The sequence below is a fragment of the Thrips palmi genome, unplaced genomic scaffold, assembly GCF_012932325.1.
Source record: "Thrips palmi isolate BJ-2018 unplaced genomic scaffold, TpBJ-2018v1 HiC_scaffold_17, whole genome shotgun sequence".
Classification (NCBI taxonomy): Eukaryota; Metazoa; Arthropoda; class Insecta; order Thysanoptera; family Thripidae; genus Thrips; species Thrips palmi.
Window position 1 is genome coordinate 1,107,216 of NW_023144626.1, and position 22,429 is coordinate 1,129,644.

Here is a 22,429-nt window from a genome sequence, read left to right on the forward strand (position 1 = left end):
ATCCTCCTCCTCCCCCAGGACAACAAGAAATTCCAAATGTCAATATGATCTCAAAATGAACGATTTTGGTCAAATTTTGGTCCATTTCGATGCCAAAATCACATCATTGTACTATTTTGACTTCCTGTGGGGGGGGGGAATCTCCCTCCTTTTCCTTCCTTACCGTAGGGCGACGCTCGTTGGAAGGCCGCGCCGTCGTAGGCCCGCCAGGGGTTCATCATCATGTTCTGCGCGTACAGGGCGTGGTGGGCGGCGTGGTGGGCCGCGTGGTGGGCCGCGTGGTGGGCCGTGTGGTGCTGGTACTGCGACACGTAGCCGTCGTGCCCCGACTGGTGGCCGCCCCACGACGAGCCCCACGCCCCCGTGGACCCCACCCCCGCGCCGCCGTACTGCGGGGGCAACACGGCTCTCGTCGAAGGCACGTACACCTGGACACGAATTTGCATTTTAGTTTCGATCATTCTGCGATGGCCTGAATGTTTTCTGCCGCTTCTTTTCAACACGAGAGAAGGGCGGACAGTGGGCTAGAAGACCGGTGGAGGCGGCCACAACTCTGGACGCCTTTTGAGCTCCAGAGTCGCTAAATGGGACTCGAGCCGAGCGTGTGCGACCCCCACCAATGAATTCCTCGTTCGGAGAACAACCCATTGGCGGGGCCACACGTTCGGTTCGAGTTCCATTTAGCGACTCTGGAGCTGAAAACGCGTGTAGAGTTTTGGCCGCCTCCTCTGGTCCTCTGGCGCACTGTGGAGCACCCTTCGCTCATGTTTTCGCGTCGCTGGAGCTTACAGGCTGTTGGGCGTCTTGTTGTTGGTGCGCGTGCTGCTCGTGCTGTTGGTGGTGTTGGTGGTGTTGGTGGTGCTGCTGGTGCTGGTGCTGCGACTGCTGCTGTTGTTGCTGTTGCTGCTGTTGCTGCAGGTACCCCGTTGTCCCGGTGGATGTTGACTCCGGATACATGTCGGAGTTGACCGCGCAGCTGCCGGTCTGGAACATGGTGCGTGCGGACCTGCGACAAAGCGAAGCAACGCGCGCGGTGAGACACACTGTGAGACACGGGGCTCGCGGCTTCCGGTGTTGGCCACTCCTTGCTGCTGACGCGCACACTGCAAATCCACTCAGGAAGAACGGCAAGAAAAAAACAAAGTCGAAATGAAGTCAAAATGATGCCACAGGATGCCGTTTTCGACACCAAAACGACATTCGTAGACCCCTTGTTAGACCCCGCATCGCCCCGCATGGCCTCTTTTTGGCCTGCTTGTTCTTTTTGGGCAAGTTTAAGACGCTTTATATTGGCATTGCACATTCCCGCAACCATGGTTCGTACATAAAATTGTCAACCCTCGGGAAATTAAAAGTTTTTGGCCTTGCGAGAGGCACAGTCCATAGCTGACGCGAGACGACGAATTTAGTAAATTGGCTTTCATCATATAGTGAAAATCAAAATGCTACTCCCGGGAATTTCAACTGTATAATGTCAGTTAACTAACCCGCGAATACTTCCGTGTGTGTGTGTGTGGTGGGGGGGGGGGGGGGCAGAGGCCTTCCTTCTCCTCCTCTAGGTGGCGCCGCCCGGCCCCTATGCGACGGCGGCGGCCCCCATGCCCCCCGCATCCCCGCACGGGCCCCGCTTTCGCCCCGATGTCCCGATAGCCCGCCGGCCCCCCACCTGTCCCCGTAATGCCGCGGGTTGGGCCTATTTGAAAACGGACCGTCGGTGGCGCCTCCAGGCCGGCTGTCCCGGCCGGGCGGCTGGCCCCGCACAGTGGGCCAGAAGACCGGTGGAGGCGGCCAAAACTCTAGACGTGTTATTAGCTCCAGAGTCGCTAAGCAGGGCGCGAACCGAACGTACCACCAATGGATGGCTCTTCGAACGAGGAATCCATTGGTGGGGTCACACGTTCGGTCCGAGTCCCATTTAGCGACTCTGGAGCTCAAAACGCGTCTGGAGTTTTGGCCGCCTCCACCGGTCGTCTGGCCCACTGTGCCCCGCTGGGGCGGCAGAGCCCAGGGCAGAGGGGCCGCCACGCGACGCCCTCGGCGTTGGGGACAAATCGAGCCGGGGAAAAAATAAGAGAAACGAAAGCCGAACCAACGTAAACAACAACAAAGGGACGTCGTCGTTCCGGTCTTGTCTTTGATCCGGTTTTGACGTTGACTTTTAGGGGTACTAAGTTGAGTAAGATAAGTACCTACATAGGGTGAAAAAAATGCACCCTTATGGAGCTGACATTTTGACTTTCAGCCGTCCTTGAACTGTATTTATTTTAACTAAGCATGAAAATATGAGAGCAAAAATCATGTCAAATGGATAGGTAGATCCCTACTGCAGGGTAGCACAATTTTCTTTCCCAACTTTACACCAGGACACTCACTAAAATAAATGAAAACAACAACAACGAAACACAACTGGGTGGATAGAAACGCGTTTCACAAGCGGTTGATGTTACAGCTACAGATACTCTACTTCATCGAGCTAACTCGTTGAGTGTATTACTGCATTTGCTGATTCCTAAGCGTGGATTCCGCGCAGCCGATGCGGGGCTCCCGGTGCCCCCGCGCGGCGGCCGTGGGCAGCCGTGGGACCACCGGGGCGGCTTGGCGGCGTCGTCGGCGCCACCCCACCGTCGGCTCCGCCATGGCGCCGCGCCGGCCGCGCCGATAGTACCGATACTCGAAAACGGAATGGAGTCGGCTAGTCCGGACGACGGCGACGACCGCCACAATCTTATCCAGGACGTGTCACCGCGGCCGGCCGGACGGCGCGGAGGACGGCGCGGACACCGGGGACGCCGGCGGCAAGGCGGGGCCGCCGCCACGGCCTCCACGTCGCAAGGGCACGCTGCCGCACGCACTGCGGGGCGGTTCCGCGCTTCGTCGCTCTGTCTCTCTCGCACCCCGACGCGACGCCCCACGAGTGCGAGAGAGACGGAAGCAGGTTCGGCGTGCTGAATGATGGCGGTCGAGCAGCCTCGCGTTCGACGAAACGCTGCTCGGCGCCCTGCTTGGCGTTGCACAGTGGGCCAGAAGACCGGTGCCGGCGGTCAAAACTCTAGAAGCGTTTTGAGCTCCAGAGTCGCTAAACAGGACTCGAACTGAGCGTGTGACCCCACCAATGGATCCATCGTTCGAAGAGCAATCCATTGGTGGGATCACACGTTCGGTTCGAGTCCCATTTACCGACTCTGGAGTTCAAAACGCGTCCGAAATTTTGACCGCCTCCACCGGTCTTCTGGCCCACCAGGCCCACCAGGGCGGTGCCCTCCAGGACGGCCCCCTTCAGCTTCAGCCTCCCCAGCGCGCCGCAGTGGTGAACCCCCTGGCCACGGCCACGGCTTCGAGGCGGCGCGCGGTCGCCGAAGGGGTTCACCGCCCCCTTGACGCCTCCGCGCACCGGCAGCACCGGCAGGTCCTACTTGTGATGATCCTTTGAGTGCGGCAGGGCGGCGGGGAACATTAACGCGGCGCCAAGACGCTGGCCGGGAAGCCGGAGTCCGGGAGGCGCTGCACTGCGCGTTCCCAAATCGTCTGCTTATCGGGGTGGGCCTTGGCCGCCTTGGCCCTGCCTGCCTCGGCCTTGAGCCCGTGATACAGTAGGCTGCTTCCGAAATGAACCCCGTCGCTCTGTCTCCCTCGCACCCCTCCGGGACGCCCCGCGAGTGCGAGAGAGACAGGAGCAGCGCTCGGAGTCATCCCGCAGCGCCTGACAAATGCGCCCTAAGAGGCCCATCCTGGCCCAGCCCCAACGCCACCGTGCACGGCGTGTGAGGAGAGAGATATCACAGACGCCAGTCGTATTAGAGAGAGAGAGAGAGAGAGAGAGAGAGGCCGAGGCGTCTCAGACGGCGTCCCAGACACGGCGTCCCAGACACCGCGGCCGCCGCGCGCCCGGTGGCGGCTTGGAACCACCGAGCCGTGAACATGGGATCAAAAAGTAGTAGTAGTGGCTCGACGGCGCTCTTGAGGAGGGCATCGGGCGTCGATGACACGCACCAGCCGACTGATTCCGCACATCGCTGTCCCAGGATAGTCGCTCTGTCTCTCTCGGACTCATGGGGTGGGTGCGAGAGAGACAGGGAGAGGGAGCCGAAACGCTGGGTGGAATCAGTCTGCAGGAGCAGTGAGGTGCCTGGTCTCTTTCTAGGAGGGAATTAAGATGCCGTTCCTCACTATTGTACTTATTTAAAACCTCGAAAAGGGGGAAAAAAGAATCGTGCCGGGTGATACGTTATCAGCTTGTTCCTGCCGTTTTCCTTGTTCTGTCCGTGCCCCTTTTTTTTCGCGACAAGTATTTTTTTTTGCGACAAAACAAGAAGTTTCCGTGCGACACGGCGTAGACGGGCTGCCATCTTTGTAGATACGACGGCCGTTCGGGCCAGACCGCCTTACCCCAGCACTGCCCACAGAAAACTCATCATTTCCCGCTAAAAATTTAAAACAAAATCAATGATAAGGCAATTCTCTATGATGATTGTTCACATCGACTTGCGAGTTTGCTATGTACGAACGCGTGTTGCGGTTTCAGACGGTCGTTCGCTAGTTCTAATTGGAATTTGAAAACGAGAGGGAGTGAGAGAGAAAGAGGGGGGACCGGCACCGCGAGCTTATCTCACTACCCGCATGCGATACTAGTCGTCTGCGTGGGTGCAGGCAAACACCGTATTTCGCAGGGGGGGGGGGGTCTTCGTCGGGGGCACGCTGTTTTCTTCACTCTAAATGTTTTAGTACGGTGTGGTGGAAGACTGCACCAGCATATGATGGAGAAGATTGTCTCCATCTAATACGAAATAAATTCGACCAAAATATTTGAATTTTTCCACGTAAAGTTAAAAAGTTGGCTGCACCAACATAATATAGAGAATCTTTACCACAAGACTTTTGGAGTGTTGGAGTTCAGAGTAAAGTACCCTTTTAAGTTTTTTTTAAAATTATTATTTGAAAATATTTTTTTAAACCGCGACGGCTGGCTAACAAAGCACGTGAGTCGCGAATTGACTTGTCAACAGGTTGTCAAAACGCTCAGCGCCAAACGTAAGCACAGGCACTGTGAAACAGCGACGCGAGTTCGGCACACCGACAGTACCTTTATCTGGGGCCATTCGATCGACTTGTCCGGGGCTGCGGCTCGGATTGAGCGGTCCAGAGGGGCGGACTTGGACCCAAAATGTATCACTGTCAGCAGACTGATTCCGAGAGTCGTTTTTGTCGCGCTGTCCCTCTCTCGCACTCATGGGGCGTCCCGTGCAGGTGCGAGCGGGACAGAGCGACGAAAACGACTCTCAGTCTGCAGACGACGAAGTGAGGTGTGGTGCTGGCGGAGGCGGCGTCAGGTGACGCGAAAAAGGGACGGGAAAAAAGGGGGACGAAAAAGAAGAAGACAAAACGTAAGCTTACAGTGGTGTCAGCGAGAGGGGGGACTTGAGGAGCAGGATAATTTGTGTTTGCCCCTGACAGCCCCGTGTCCACAGAGGCGCGCGCACGTACGTACACACACACACACACACACACACACACACACACACACACACACACACACTGATCAGAGGGCACCCGACACAAAGTCAGGTATAAGCGTGCAGAGTGCAGAGAGTAAACAAATAAGGAGGCACCCATTAGGCGGCAGTCCGCCTTTTGTTTTTGTTATTTTTTAAAGGCGGGTGAATTATAAGATGGCAATGATCCCTGGGGTTTTGGTGGTCGTGGCCTCTTTCGAAGTTCCAAAGGAGCTTATTGGCAGTTTAGCCGTGTAGTAGCCCCGTCTGCGACACGCTGCTGGTAGTCTCCCTATGCTGCTCGCAGACCGTCGCGGAGCCCAGACAGCGTGACCATCCACCCGCATGATGGGCGCCGGCGCAGTGATAGTGCGTCCACGTGTGTGTGTGTGTGTGTGTTGCGTGCGTGTGTGTGCGCACGCGTGTGCGTGTCCACGGACTGTGACACGGCACACCGTGACGTACTTGTCTACTAACCGTCTCCCGCACGTGCCCACCACGCGCGAACGTACGTACACCTGAACGCATTACAAGCCTGAAAGTCCAAGAAATTCGACTCAAAAAAACCCTATTTTTCCGAGGATAAATTGCGGTTTCGCTGCGCCTCGGTGCGAGGGGGCGGTGTCCAACCTTGGCCGCTACCAGACTGCCGTCCTACAGTGTGGGCGTTTTTACTTGGCTTTTTTAGCCGCGGCCTGTGGTTAGCCCGTGGCGCTGCACACTGATCGCTCTGTCTCTCTCGCACTCACAGGGCGTCCCGCACGGGTGCGAGAGAGACGGAGCGACGAAAACGACTCTCGGAATCAGTGTGCTGGCCGCGGTGTCTGTCTGCTTCATGTCAGTCGGGGTGAGGGGGGGGGGAGGGGTGAATGGATCATTCGGCGTGCGAAGCGCGAGCGTGAGACTAGCGCAAAGTGTGCACCGCGGGTTACTCTGCCGAGAAACGCGCAAAGAACGACGTCACCGTACAACAGCACCTGAAGCTGCCGAACCGATGCACGTCGTTTTCACGACGCCACTGTCGTCGCTCTGTCTCTCTCGCACCCGCGCGGAACGCCCCGCGAGTGCGAGAGAGACAGAGCGACGGCGGCTCTGCTCAGAATCATCGTCCGCAGGCACCTGACGCGGTCCGCGCTGTTCTCACGGGGAGGGCGGCTGCACTGCCGCGGGGCGCAACGGCCGCTCAAGGGCGCCAGGCGGGGCGGGGCGGGGCGGGCGGGGCGGGGCGGGGCGGGGGGGGGCGGGGGGCGGGGCGGGGAGGCACCGCGCCTTTACTACCCACAAAAAGGAGTTATGGCGTGCTCTGCACCCGACGGCCCCACGCACAGTGCACTTGCAGCCCAGCGCTGCCGTCTCTGCCGCGGGGGCGCGGGGCATCTCGGGGCGCTCGCGGCCACAGACGCGGTAATGCAGCACCAGACAGTTCACAGCGGCGTGGTGGCTCACAGTGGCGTGGCACTGTGCAGCGTAACGCCCGCTAACAGAGAGAGAGAGAGAGAGAGAGAGAGAGAGAGAGAGAGAGAGAGAGAGAGAGAGAGAGAGAGAGAGAGAGAGAGAGAGAGAAGTTATTCCGACAAACTCGTGCGGCGGACAGCCAGGAAGGACCCGCGACAGCGGACGGCGAGGGGCATCTATGTTTTATCAGCCTCCGATGTTCCATTAGTCCTTGGTAAAATAATATAATCGTCTTGTATCTGCTATTTTATATTTCAACAACTGTAGTGCTGGGTCAGGGAATGTCTTTTAAAAAAATGAAACATTGTCACTAAAGCCACAAACAAGTTTTACTCAAGCAAATCGGGTGCTGTGAGATGCGATTCGATCCAAGCTTGATCCCTTTCCATGCATGCAAACCACTGCGAATAAATGCGTTTTTTTAAAAATGAAATTTTGAAAAGTTTTCCGCTGTGGCCGCGATGAAAAAAAAATGATCCACTTGTCGAGGCGCAAGCAATCAACGCGCTCATTTCGGGCGAGCGGAGTGTACCGCTCCCGGTCGGCTTTCGTGCTTTCGTATAAACCGCTTTGTAATTGCAAATCCTCGCCGCGCAAAGCGCGCGCACCCTGCCACGCGGAGGGAAGCGGCGAACCCAAAGGACCGTGTTTATAAGCCATTATCCCTTTTAGAGGCGCTTTTTAATTTTCCGTCGTTTTGCGCGCTGGACGCGAGCAGAGAAAACCACCAGCATAGAATTTCGCACGCTTAAAACCTTTGAAGTAGTTTTAGCAGATGTAAGGTACAAACTGTTTAGTTTGTAATACGAAGAAATAGTTCGTAAATTACGAACTATTTTCTTTGTAAGCTTGCTCAAAATACTTCGTTATACGAAGCTAGATACTTCTCTTCTTAAGGTAGATCGTAAGGTTATTTCAGAGTGCAGTGCCTTTCATTTGGTTCGCTGGTTTCAAACGGAATGCGCCGCGATCGTCCAAAACTGGCGAGCGGTTTAAAGCGTGGCAATTAATCAGAGCAAAACTCCTTTGCCGCGCGCCGCCGGGCAGCAGGCCGTCCGAACAGCGATGTCTTTCTCTCTCGCACCCCGACGGGACGCGCCATGCACTGGAAATGTGTGAAAGGCTGCACCAACATATTATGGAGGGGATTTTCTCCATAATACCAACCAAATTCGTCAAAATATCTATAAGGTACAGTGAATTCTCAATAATGGTATGTTACGAGGTCAGCTGCACCACCAGAATATGGAACATTTTCACCACAATATAGAGAAACTTCACTGTAGAACATTTAGAGTGTGAGTGCGAGAGAGACAGGGCGACAACGAAAGCGCGCCGTGCCGCGGTCCTTCCGGGTCACCGCGAGGGACAAGCCTTCCCCCTTCACCCATTGGTCAGCGTGGCGCGGCGCGGCGCCCAGGCCACGCCCTCCCCCTCCCAGGACGCCGCGCCGCGCCACGCCAAGCCGCGGCGGCCGCGGCCACGGACCGGCGGCGTCGCGGCGGCATCGTCGGCTTCCCACAGTGGGCCAGAAGACCGGTGGAGGCGGACAAAACTCTAGACGCGTTTTGAGCTCCAGAGTCGCTAAATGGGACTCGAACCGAACGCGTGACCCCACCAATGGATTGCTCTCCGAACGAGGAATCCATTGGTGGGATCACTCATTCGGTTCGAGGCCTCTGGAGCTCAAAACGCGCCTAGAGTTTTGTCCGCCCCCCCACCGGTCACTGGCTCCTGTGCGCTGGCGTGGGTGGGTGGGGAGCCGGTTATTATTATGGTTTTCTCGCACGCACACAGCGCGCTCATTCCGAACAGTGCCCTCGTCGCTCCGTCCCTCTCGCACTCGTGTGGCGCCCCGCGGAGGTGCGAGAGAGACAGAGCGACGCGACTGGCCGGCCGGGTACATTGATCGGCGCGTGGCCGGTCGGCGCCATGCTCGGCGGGCATTGCCTGGCGTTGCCTCGCGTTGCCCACGCCACTGCAACTAAGGCTGGAAATAATATGGCTCGCTTAAAACGGACAGTATGACTTGGAAATAGAAATACTGCACTGAGCACTGTGCGGTGCCAAGCGCTGCCCAATCAAGGTGCGCCGCGATTGTGTGTCTGTCTGTCTGTCTCTGTCTGTCTGTCTGTCTGTCTGTCTGTCTGTCTGTCTGTCTCTCTCTCTCTCTCTGTGTGTGTGTGTGTGTGTGTGTGGCCTGAATAAGTGAGTTGTGTTGAACCCAGTGATGGAGACAAAGGCGAGCCGAAAACGCCGTAGGCGATAGGCAGTCCCGCCGAACACGGCTGCGTTACGGGACTGCCTACCTCACAGGCGCCATGGCTCCTTGAGTGCCGGGGTGCAGTGCAGCCCTGCCCTGCGGTTGGAGGTCTAAGGTTCTGGGCTGTCCTGTCAACAAACGGTTCTGTCAGACCCGCAAAGTTAGGGCCAGTTGGGGTGACTATGGGACACACGTGGTAAAAATGGGACAGCTGCTTCGTGGTAAAGATGTGACATTTCAGAACTCATGCCAAACCAAAATGTTATGTTCAGAATACAAGCATCAAGTTTGGAATGGTATGAGTTCCAAGACATCAAGTCTTGAGCAAGAAACAGCTGTCCCATTTTTACCCCGTGTCCCATAATTACTCCAACTGACCCTAGGAAAACCGCGCGCGGCGTCTGTCGGCCACCCTCGGCACCCTGTTTGTTTCCATTTACTCGGCGCGTCCGGCGGCTCACCGACAGTTCCACGTCACAACTTAACTTTTTCCGGAACGTACTTCCAGTGTGCTTGCGTGTGGCAGCGCTCCACTCGCCTCGCCGCGGCGCCGCGGCCGTTTCGAAAGCATTTCCCGGAGAGCATTAGTCGTGCCGCGTCAGGCGAGGCGGCCGATAGAAGTAAAACTGTTCAAAGTGGTCGTCGGTGGGCGGCGGGCCAGGTGGCGCGGGAAACTGTCGCGTCGGTAGGCCGATGCCGATCGGTCACTCTGTCTCTCTCGCACTCGCGGGGCGTCCCGTAGGGGTGCGAGACGGACCGACGAAGGCACTGCTCGGAATCAGCTTCCTGGCGGCGGCAGGCTCCGCGCGGCGCACAGTGGGCCAGAAGGCCGGTGAAGGCGGCCAAAACTCAAGACGCGTTTTGAGCTCCAGAGTCGCTTAATAAGGCTCGAACCGAACGTGTGACCCCACCCATGGATTCCTCGTTCGGAGAGCGATCCATTGGTGGGGTCACGCGTTCGGTTCGAGTCCCATTTAGCAACTCTGTAGCTCAAAACGCGTCGAGAGTTTTGTCCGCCTTCACCGGTCTTCTGGCCCACTGTGCGGCGTCTGCGTCTCCGACATTTTGAAACTCGCCGAGGCGAGGGTGTCCACTCCTAAAAGGGCGCCGTCGACGGCCTGCCTGCCTGCAGACTGACTCCGAGAGTCGTCGCTCTGTCTCTCTCGCACTCATGGGGTGTCCCGTATAGGCGCGAGAGAGACAGAGTGACGAAAATGACTCGGAATCCGTCTGCTGGACGCCGCCTGCTCGCAATTCCAGAGTAACAGTCGACGGTCCGACGACGGTCGCAACAGAAATTAATTGAAGACATATAGGTGGACACGATAATGCCATCAAGATACATAAATTATTGCTTCAATTAAGCCCGGCGGCCCGTTGTGTGAGTGCAGGTGGGGCCGGCCCCCTCCCCCTTCCAGCACCTCGCCGACGACGCGGCGCGGCCGCGACCTGGAGGGGCCTGGAGGGGCCTGGAGGCCTGCAGGGCGGGCGGCCGGGCAGGCGCCACTCCGACAGCCGCGCCGCACGAGTTTTGTTTTCCTTGTTTCTACTTTTATTTGTACTTTTATTCAGTGCTCTTTGGTCGGCCGACCGGCCGGCGGTCCGGGCAGGGCGTAAGGCACCCCCCTCTCCCTCCTCCTCCTTCGAGAGCCCCCCCGCGGACAGGCAGCCGGGCCGGCCAATAGGGCTGGTCCGAGGGCGTGTGGGCGCTCTAGGGAGTGGGGGCAGGCACCGAAACGGAGCCAGGCCGGCCATCCGGCGTGGGCGGGAGTCGAACCCGCGCCCGCCGGGGGAGGTCCGCGCCGCGCTGCCGCCGAGCCGAGCGATGGCCGGCCGGTCCCATTAGAATGCAACACGCATTACTCATTTCGCATCGGCATGCCGTCCCGGCGCGCCGTGTCCCAAGGCAGCGCTCTGTCTCTCTCGCACCCCCGCGGGACGCCCCGTGAGAGCGAGAGAGACAGCGCGTGCGTCCCGGGGCCGGCCTGCAGGGACGCCCCGTGAGAGCGAGAGAGACAGCGCGTGCGTCCCGGGGCCGGCCTGCAGGGACGCCGTCCCTCCCAAGGAGTTGCGCACCCCCGGGCCGCAGTGCAGCGCAGTGCAGCGCAGTGCATGCACCATTAGAGCGATATGTAGATGAGGCTGCCTGCACGTGCAGTCCGCGCGGTTCAGTGCAGCGCAGTGCATTGCAGCGCCTTGCAGTGCAGCGGACAGTATAGTGCAGTGGAAGTGCGTCCGCCCAGTGTTGCCGCATTAGTAGGCAAAACTTTCCCTATGCGTCAGTGTGCAAAGGGTTGCCACCTTACGAGGCAACTTCTTGATAGAACAGTCCAGATATTGCCGACCCTCAAGGGAATTTCCGGACGACCAGGGAAGTCGCCCTCTAAAGTAGGCAGGCTGAAGTTATAACACTGCAGAGCCGGTGCTAAGTTTGCTTGCCACAAATTTGGAAAGACGTTTTGAATGCTATTGGCAAGCTTGGCCTGGAAATACTCCCCAGCTTGCCAAAATTTTGCAAGCTTATGAAGATTTCTGACCATAGCTTGCCAAATTTTGGCATTCAAAACGGCTTGCCAAATTTGTGGCAAGTAAACTTACCACTGGCTTTGCACATGAGTGCATCTTTGAACATGAGTGCATTGTGTTTTTGGCTTACTCTGTGACGACACTGCTAACCGCCTCAGAGGGTCGAAATGATTCGATTGGCGGCGCCGGGTCGCCGACAAGCCGCGCGGTTTTCTTCTCGACTCAAAATAAAACGAGGAATTTATCTTCGGCTCCACAGTGAGAGAGAGAGAGAGAGGAGAGAGAGAGAGAGAGAGAGAGGAGAGAGAGAGAGAGAGAGAGAGAGAACGCGTCGCTTCCTCCAGCAGCATTAGTCTCCTGGCGGCGAGGCTCAAAGCGCCGCCCGGTGTGTGGCGCCGCGGCGGGGAGGGGGGGGGGGAGGGGGGAGGCTGCGGGGAAAGGCGAGCACATTGCACCACGACGAGCGGCCAATCGAAGTGCGCAAATTCATTCAATGTTGTCCCTTTTTGCAACGTCCTCTACTTGAACCCAACTTGTGCAGTATGGCGATCTCGGGGGCTGGCCTTCCCAAGGACTTTTTGGGTGACATTCCCTGAAATGGAACGGCGGTCTAGGGGTTGCTTTTCGAACGGGAACAGTCCATTGGTGCTATTCAGGGTTCGACGATTCGAGTCACATTTTCAGACAGAACTCTTTACGATACTCCCCTGCAACAAGCAGCTATCTACGCTCACTGTCTCGATAACCGACTATCTACGGGCGCTCTCCCGACAACCGGCTATCTACATGGGCTGTCCGGATAACCGACTATCCAACATCGTAGCGAGGTTAGGGTTGTCGTATAACGAAGTATTTTTCTCCATGACACTTAAAGCGACCCGTTTAAACCATACTTAATCTTGCTTTGACAAACTTTTGACAAGTTTTGGTAAAGGTTTTGCGAGGGCAACTTAATTTGGGTTTGGGTAAATAAAAGCATTCAATCTCGCGAGGTGGAGAAAGCAGATAGTCGGTTATCCAGACAGCCCGTGTAGATAGCCGGTTGTCGGGAGAGCGCGCGTAGATAGTCGGTTATCGAGACAGTGAGCGTAGATAGCTGCTTGTTGCAGGGGGGTATCGCTTTACTCTTCGTCCGCTGAGGGTGTGGGGGCAAAGCGGCCAGGACACTTGCCGATTAGACCACCCGTATGGAATTGGAAATCTGGAAACGGTCTCTTAGAGGTCTTGTTCTCGTCTTCCCGGGAAGACGAGTTAGCGAGCACGGCCAGATCGATTGGAGACTATAAGTAGACCGATGTAAGACGAGTGCCAGACGAGAACGCGGTCCGTGCAGCCGTCTTCCTCTGGTCTTCCTGCAGTCTGACCGTGGTCTGTCTGCCGTCTGGATTTGGTGCCTTTCCAGACCAGATCCAGACCAGATTCAAACGAGATTCAGCCGCCTACATAAAAACAAACACGCGAGTGGCGGACACTGCGTATCGAACACAGACTGTCCGCGTCGGAAACCGGTGCCCCATGCCGCTGGGCCAGAGCGACATGGTTGAAGAGGAGGTCGAGCGGAGCCGTAGTGTATCTGATTCGACCGGCTGGGTGGAAAGAGCAAGTGTCGCCTGAACTCTGAAGTTCTTCCCGTCTTCTAGTCAACAACACTACGTACGCACTCTATTCAGAGGTTCGTCTGTGTAGGAGGGACGTAACAATATTTATTTGAGCCGTAGTAGTAACAGCGATCACAGATATCATCGGATATCATCGCGATGTAGGGAAATTTGGAGACGTTGTTTTAGAAGACGGGAAGAACTTCACAGTTCGGGCGACACTTGTTCTTTCCACCCAGCCGGTCTAATCAGATACACTACGGCTCCGCTCGACCTCCTCTTCAACCATGTCGCTCTGGCCCAGCGGCATGGGGCACCGGTTTCCGACGCGGACAGTCTGTGTTCGATACGCAGTGTCCGCCACTCGCGTGTTTGTTTTTATGTAGGCGGCTGAATCTCGTTTGAATCTGGTCTGGATCTGGTCTGGAAAGGCACCAAATCCAGACGGCAGACAGACCACGGTCAGACTGCAGGAAGACCAGAGGAAGACGGCTGCACGGACCGCGTTCTCGTCTGGCACTCGTCTTACATCGGTCTACTTATAGTCTCCAATCGATCTGGCCGTGCTCGCTAACTCGTCTTCCCGGGAAGACGAGAACAAGACCTCTAAGAGACCGTTTCCAGATTTCCAATTCCATACGGGCAGCTGTAGCTGTAGGCGCGCGGAGACTCCAACGCGAGAAAGAGAGCGAAGCGCGCACTCTCCTGCCGTGCGGTTCAGAAGAGTTCGATTCGTCGTCCTGTCTCTCTCGCACCCGTACGGGAGCGCCCTACGAGTGCGACGGAGGCAAAGCGTCTTTGTCGCTCGCTCCTGTATCGCCCGGCAGCTGCCGCGAGTGCGGAGCTGCAGACTGATTGCGAGAGTCGTTTTCGTGGTTCTGTCTCTCTCGCGCCTACATAAAGGCCCCATGAGTGCGAGAGAGGCAGAGCGACGATGGAGACTCTCGGAATCAGTCTGCAGGCTCACTCCCTTCCCTTCCGCGTCAAAGGCCGTTTACTTGAAGGCGGGAAGGGGGAGGGGGAGGGGGAGGGGGAGGGGGAGGGGGAGGGGGAGAGTGAGGAAAGATACGGTGACAACGCGTGGCACGGCGGGCCGTCGGCGGCACGCGCCCCGACAGGTGCAGATCCTCCGCCCCACCCGGCCGGCCTGCCGGGCGCCGCACAGTGGGTCAGAAGACCGGTGGAGGCGGCCAAACTTCTAGACGCGTTTTGAGCGCCAGAGTCGCTAAATGGGACTCGAACCGAACGTGTGACCCCACCAATGGATTCCTCGTTCAGACAGCAATCCATTGTTGGGGTCACACGTTCGGTTCGAGTCCCATTTCGCGACTCTGGAGCTCAAAACGCGTCTAGAATTCTGGCCGCCTCCACCGGTCTTCTGGCCCACTGTGCGCCGTCACGGGGACCATCACGGCGGCCGGCACGCCATGCTCGCCGTGCACGCCATGCTCCCCTTGGCTCTCCCCTCACGGCCTCTGCACAGTGCGACCGTCGTTCTGTCTCTCTCGCACGGGTACGGAGCGCCCCACGAGTGCGAGAGAGAGAGCCCTCCCTCTCGGAATCAGTCCACCGGCCGAGGAGCCCGGCGATACGGCCAGGGGGCACGCCACTGTAAGTAATTGTTATTAAAGGCGCGCCCGCCATTGGCTGCCGCGACCCCCCGCCTCCCCGGCCACGCCCCTCTGTGATGAGTAGTGCTCCGCCGCCGTCTCTCTCGCACTCGTGGGGCGGCCCGGCGGGGCGAGAGAGACGGCCGCAACACCCGGTGCATCTCGTCGGCCGCCATGCGAGGCAGTCGCGGTGCAAGAGGAGCCGACGCACAGTGGGCCAGAAGACCGGAAGGGGCGGTCAAAACTCTAGACGCGTTTTGTGTTCCAGAGTCGCTAAATGGGACTCGAACCGAGCGTGTGACTTCGCCAATGGATTGCTCTCCAATTGAGGAATCCGTCGGTCACAGCGAGCGACGAAACTGGACGAGTACTGGGGTGGAATCACTCTGCTATGACAAAACTCCTAAAAATGACCAGAATTTAATTCCAATTGAAAGCGCTTTTCGAAGCCATGTCGCGTTTTCCGTACCCATTAAAACCAAAGAAAAATAAGGCCTCAATGATGCACTGCGCGAATGGCGGAACTAACGTGTGCAGTCTCTGGCGGCACGGTATGCATACGTGCTTGCGTGTGTGTGTGTGTGTGTGTGTGTGTGTGTGTGTGTGTGTGTGTGTGTGTGTGTGTGAGTGAGTGTGCGTGTGTGTGTGTGAGAGTGTGTGAGTGAGAGAGAGAGTGCGTTTGTGTGTGTGCTCCTGAGTGGAGCGCTGATTAATTGTCCCTCCCGGCTCGGCTCCGTCTCGGCCGTGTCGGCTGGTCGGCCCGGCTGCGCCGCTCGGATCGACTAATTATGCGAAGCGGCAAAGGAAAGAAGAAAGAACACACAGAGCACGCCGCGGGCTTACAGTGGACGAGTGGACCGCCGCGCCACGCCAAGCCGCGCCACGCCCTGGCCGGGGGTTCTCACGCCCTGCCCGCTCAAAAGTCGATCCGATAAATAGTCCGACCGGTCAAAACTTTGGTCCTCACGGTGGCGTGAAGAGACACACACTAAATTCTTCGGTAATGTTGACACGCAAGCCACTTACTATTTGTCACATGTAAAACTTGCAAAACATTGCAAAACTGTTCACAATAACAACGCATAACATTTTACATTCTCAAGCATAGAAGCTTACTCACGTGAAAAATATAGTTCCGAACTCACAAGAGAAATGTGCATAAGGATTCAGTGTGCATGCATACCCTGCCTCTGCGCCGCCCAAAACTCGATCCGATAAATAGTCCGAGCGGCCAAACTTCGGTCCCCACGGCGCACGCCGAGTGGACGGGTCGCCTCGCCGTGCCACGCCGTGCCGCCTCGCATCACTCACTCGGGGTTTTAAGGTTTTAAGAGAAGCTCGGCGCGGCGCCGCGACTACCAGTGTGAGTACCTTGGCGCCGGCGCGCCAGCGCGGGGAGGGGAGGGGCGGGGCGGGGGGTACCTGGTCCTGTTCTGTCCCGATGCCGCGTCCCCCCCTCCCCCTCCCCCGGGGCCGCATCCCCGCCGCTTACATTTGGGACTCGAGACCTGGAAAAGCCTTTTACGTGTGTGGATCCCCGGGCCACGGCGGCCACGGCGCAGAGCCGGCCGACCTGTTCAACACATCCATCCAGACGATCCGGGCGATCCAGCAGACCGTCCCTCTCGCACTCATGGGGCTCTCCATAAGGGTGCGAGAGAGACAGCGACAAACCGATCTTCTGGATCGCTCGGCAGTGGCGCCCGACCCGGATCGCTCATCCGTCGCAGTGCGGCCAGTGGGCCGCTCGTATCACGTTCAGTGCGGCTGGGTACACCTCAAGTTTCCGGCCAGGCGGATGGGTACATCAAGAAACGACGCAGCCTCTTTCGCTGCTATGGGTACACATTGTGTACCCAGCCTAACTCAGCCAATTTCGGCCCGATTTCGACGGGACAGGTCTCGTTCAACTCGGACGGTCAGTGCGAAGCGCGGTGCGGTGGGTTCACATTGTGTACCCGCCGTGTACCCACCGTGTACCCAGCCTAACTCGGCCAATTTCGGTCCGATTTCAACGGGAAAGTTGTTCAACTCGACGGTCAGTGCGGTGCGAGATGCGGTGGGTACACATTGTGTACCCACCATGTGTCCCACCGTGTACCCACCATTTCGGGCCGCAGACCCAGGTGCGACCACTCGTTGGAAAGTTCTCATCAAGACAAGTCATGCGACCATAAAAGATTTCCTTGGACGACCCCCCTTTTTCCCAGTATACAGTTTGGAAATCGATATATTGGAAAAAGGGGGGTCGTCCAAGAAAATTTTTATGGTCGCATTGAACTTGTCTTGATGAGACCTCCAACGAGTGGTCGCAACCTGGGTCTGCGGCCCGAATGGTGGGTACCTGGTCTGGGTACACATGGGGGTACACACTGTGTACCCACCGGCATCTCGCACCGCACTGACCGTCCGAGTTGAACGACACCTGTCCGTTGAATCGGACCGAAACTTGGCCGAGTTAGGCTGGGTACACGGTGGGTACACGGCGGTTACACATGGAACCCACCGCACCGCGCTTCGCACTGACCGTCCGAGTTGAACGAGACCTTCCCGTCGAATCGGGCCGAAATTGGCTGAGTTAGGCGGGTACACAATGTGTACCCATAGCAGCGAAAGGGCTGCGTCGTTTCTTGATGTACCCGTCCGCCTGGCCGGAACCTTGAGGTGTACCCAGCCGCACTGAACGTGGTATTCCACGGCCCACTGGCCGACCCGGTGCACAGGGCAAACTCTTGGATCTCTCGAGAAAACTCGCAAGTTTCTGAATTTCTGTTGACTTTTCGCCGCTTCTTCAGTTACGGGTTCGGCCCAGAGCGCCGTCCACCTCGGCGGATAGGCAACCTGCCCACACGGCTGGCAGAGGGTTGCCTACCCTGGCCAGGTCAGGCGCTCAAGCCCGCTGCCACCACCCGCTACACTCGAAAAACTGTTTTCTGCAGTTTTTGCTGCTGTGGCAAGAGCAAGAAGAGCGGCCTGGGAAAAGTGGATTTTGTCTTGTTCTTATTAATGGATGGTGGCAGCTCACTGCGAAAAGCGGTTGGTGAAAAGGCTGCGCCAACATATCAAGGTGGATATTTTCTCCTTATAATAGGAGAGGGATTCGCCACAATATCCATTTGGTACACAACGAATTTTCAGGAGTAACAAAGTTAGCCGCACCATCATAGATGGAAAATATTCGCCATAATGTGGAAAATCGTCAGCCTTAGACTTTTAGATTGTAGGCTATGTGCACCTATGGCTGCCAGAACGCCGGTGATCTACACTATCTGACGCCAGAGTGACATCAATACCTCCGTGTTTATGTTCATTTTCTAGGAATGTTGTTCCTTCTTGCGGCGAAAACTCGCCAGTCACCCCAGGTGCAGTGCTTTACGACGGCCTCGTGACTTGTGCAGCAAGCACCAGTCATCGCCACGCAGAGTCACACAAACCGACGCAAACAGTCCCAACCGAGATATAAATTAAAAGCAAAAACAAGGCAGGGCGGTGGTCGACGCCAGCCGGCTAGTTCCGAACGGTGCTTTCCTCGCCCTGTCTGTCTCTCTCGCACTCGCAGGGCGTCCCGGACAGGTGCGAGAGAGACAGAGCGACTGTTCGGCATCGGTCCGGGGCGGTAGGGGGTGGTAAAAAGGTATCGTATCAATTAGGATGGGATTTGACGGAGATGGACGGTCGTAAACGAACTAGGAGCGAAGCGGAAAAAGAGGGTGGGGCGAGACGGGGCCGGGGATGTGTCGGGGGGTTGGTCCGGTAGTCTGTCGGTGCTAATTGGTGGAGCCTCTCGTCACGGAGGGTAAAGTTAAACCGTCGGAACGGGCGTCCGTGCGCCTCTGTGTGTGTGTTTGTGTGTGTGTGTGTGTGTGTGTGTGTGAGAGAGAGAGAGAGAGAGAGAGAGAGAGAGAGAGAGAGAGAGAGAGAGAGAGAGAGAGAGAGAGAGAGAGAGAGAGTGTGTATGCCCCGTTACATATTTGCGTATGAATGAACCAAAAATGGTAGCGACGTTGCAACTGCAACAACTGCAACTCGCCCTTGCAGCAGTGCAGCTCGCGTCACTTTGGCTCGGCTGGCATGGCAGGCACGCACACACCAACACATACTCACTCACTCACGCGCGCACACACACACACACACGACGGCTGGATTCCGAGAATCTTGCACGATTTTCGCAGAACGGAACGGAGAGCGGCGGCGGCCTTCTGGCGACTCCTTGCAGGGGCCCTTCTGTCGAGCGATTCCTCCGAAGGATGTCGCTCTGCCTCTCTCGCACTCGTCTGACGGCCCGAAGGGGTGCGAGAGAGACAGAGCGAAGAAGCGATCCTTTCGAATCGCTCGACTGGGAGACCGGCACGCGAGGGTCGCTGCAAGGTGTGCCGTATGCCTGCCTGCCTCTCTCTCTCTCTCTCTCTCTCTCTCTCTCTCTCTCTCTCTCTCTCTCTCTCTCTCTCTCTCTCTCTCTCTGTCTCTCCGCTCGCTCGCTCGCCTCTGTGAGTGCGAGATAGCTTGAGAACTAAATGAGGAATTGTTGACTTATCACAACACATACTGTATCGGAAGCATAACTACATGCAAATATAAAATCATCTTCTTTTCAGAACGTTACCGGTGTTCTGTACGATACAAAGAGGGAAAAAACAAACATTCCCATGCACAGCCCGATTGGTATCCTAGTTATGCCGTAGTTTTGTAATGTTGCACTCTAGGGGAGTTAAGGATGGTTAGAAACGGGAATGGCCATTACGAAATTAAAATGACCAAGGGATCGCCAGTTTTCTTTGTATTACGAGGCAGGTGCTCCGTAGGTGCATTTGTGTATGTGATGTGTGTTTGTTCGTGTATGTGTGTGTGTCGGTGAGTGTGTTGGTGTGTGTGTTCGCGAGTGAATGCGTGCGTGTGTGTGAGTGCGGCTCGGAGGCGCGGGAGCGGTCGCATAGTGAGTCAGTACGAGAAGTACGAACGAAACGGATCGGGTCGGCTCGGCACAGTGGGCCAGACGACTGGTGGAGGCGGCCAAAACTCTAGACGCGTTTTGAGCTCCAGAGTCGCTGAACAGGACTCGAACCAAACGTGTGACCCCACCAATGGATTCCTCGTTCGGAGAGCAATCCATTGGTGGGGTCACACGTTCGGATCGAGTCCCATTTAGCGACTCTGGAGCTCAAAACGCGTCTAGAGTTTTGTCCGCCTCCACCGGTCTTCTGGCCCACTGTGCTCGGCCAGGCTCGGCCAGGCTCGGCCAGGCTTCGCGACTCGGCGCGGCGAGAGCGAGAGAGACGGAGCGAGGACTGAAAGGATTCCCGTGTCGCAGCGCCGCTCCGTGGCGCCAGTCGCAGTCCAGCCAGGAAAGGGATGGGGCGAGGAGGGGGGGGGGAAGGTAGTCTGGACAATGAGAAGGGGATCGGCCTGGTTGGGGTGAGTAAAAGGTGCGCGAACGTTCGATCAGAGCGGCAGCCACACAGTGGGCCAGAAGACCGGTGGAGGCGGCCAAAATCCTCGACTTGTTTTGAGCTCCGGAGTCGCTAAATGGGGCAGAACATGTGACCCCACCAATGGATTTGGTTTGCGCTCAGCAAGATTGGCGCGGCCAGGACGGGCCTGAATCGGCTAACGATCATACCTGGTCCAGCCTATCAAGTTCAAGTACCAATGGATTGCTCTCCGAACGAGGAATCCAGGTGGGGTCACACGTTCGGTGTGTGCGTCTGGAGTTTCGGCCGTCTCCACCGGTCTTCTGGCCCACTGTGTGCCGCCGCGGTCAACGCAAAACAAAACAGTCCGCCGATTTCAAATCCCGTTTCGGGCTGCCGAACCTTCTGCTACTCTAGGCACGCGCAGGTATAAATCAGTGCGCGCGTCAACGCCTTTTGGTTTTGGTCGACGCTCAGCGCTCTGCGTGACAGCGCGACACGGGGCGACAGTCCTACAGGCTTGTGAAAAAAAGAAAATAGAAAATAGAAAAAAAATCTAAAAAATATTGGAACCCGGATCGCGTTGTTCTTCGGGGGGTCATCCTCACGGAAAACCGAATCCCGAAAGATATCCTGTATCGTCATCGTCACCGTATTTTAGCAGGCCGCCAGAGACCTTTCAGCGTAAATTTGAATAGATGAATAGCCAAGTTACCGAGCAACGGTAGGAGACATACATGTTTATCTTGCCTCATTCCCGTCAATCAGAAAATCCTCAGAACATTGCATTTTATTTCACATACAATGTTTCGAAATTTGGAGGTGAAATGAGACCTCCTTCACGAGTTAGATGAAGGCGGAATCGAACTTGATTGTTCCACGACATGGCGCGTGGCACAGCACGGGGCGGCGAGCAATGATTCACGGCGCGTCTCCGCTGTCTCTGTCTCTCTCGCACTCGCACGGACGCGCCATGAGTGCGAGAGAGACAGAAACCGCGCTTCGGAATCGGCCCGCTGGGCAGGCGCTGATGGGTCCATTACCAAAAACACCACTTGGAGCGAGAATCCCGAAAATGGATCCAAACGGAATGCCATTCAGAGGCGGGGCGACAGAGGGTGACGCGCGGAGTCGCGCCGACGCGGCAGAGCAGAGCAGGCTCATGCGTCGCTCTGTCTCTCTCGCTCTCTGCGGAGCGCCGCAAGCGGTGCGAGAGAGACAGAGCGATGGAGCGAGTCAACGCCGCGCTGGAGTCCGGCCGAGTCGCCGGAGTCCTCTGGCTGGCCGGCCAGACGGCCACAGGCCGCGGGGACCCGGCGCTGGCGCTGCACAGTGGGCCAGAAGACCGGTGGAGGCGGACAAAACTCCAGACGCGTTTTGAGCTCCAGAGTCGCTAAATGGGACTCGACCCGAACGTGTGACCTCACCAATCGATTGCTCTCCGAACGAGGAATCCATTGGTGGGGTCACACGTTCGGTTCGAGTCCTGTTCAGCGACTCTGGAGCTCAAAAACGCGTCTAGAGTTTTTGGCCGCCTCCACCGGTCGTCTGGCCCACTGTGCGCTGGCGCGGCCTGGCCGGCCTGGCGGCAGGCAATATGGGATAGTCTTGTTAATCGAAGCTATAAAATGCAGCTCACCGCCTTGCTCCTTGTTACGAGTCGTGTGTTTACAGGCGGCGCTGGGAAACAACAAAAACAAAGGGAAATGAGGAGCTCCTTTCGGGGCGGCGGCAGTGTGCTGGCAGTGTGGTGGCGCCCGCCAGTGTGCCAGTGCAGTGCCACGGCGCCGCGGCCACAAAGCCTTTCGACATTTTCACAACACACTGTAAACCACAGAGGAAAACCGCCGACAGAGAAACGAAACCTCGCCTACCGCGCGTCAAACTGAGGCTGAAAAACCCGACCAAAACGAAACCGCCATTTTTCTCCGCCCCCTCCAAATTAGACCATCGTTTTATCCGAGGCCGCGAAGCACAGGGAAGTACAGGGAAGCACGGCGAAGCACGGCGAAGCACAGAGAAGCTCGCCAATGCGGCCATTTCTCAAGGCGCGAGCTTTCCCACGTGGCGGGGCGGCAGG

General features: G+C 57.1%; 1 protein-coding gene across 2 annotated transcripts in view; it reads right to left on the reverse strand.

Annotated features, from left to right (window-relative positions):
- The window catches only part of LOC117643500 (GATA-binding factor A-like), a 31,767-nt gene that overhangs the window by 2,278 nt on the left and 7,060 nt on the right, over positions 1–22,429 (reverse strand). For both annotated transcript variants that reach the window (XM_034382426.1, XM_034382427.1), the window contains exons 2-3: positions 790–1,006; positions 164–428 (exon numbers count right to left, since the gene is read on the reverse strand). In XM_034382426.1, the coding sequence (XP_034238317.1) occupies positions 164–428; positions 790–1,006 (482 nt within the window). The remainder of the gene's footprint in view (positions 1–163; positions 429–789; positions 1,007–22,429) is intronic.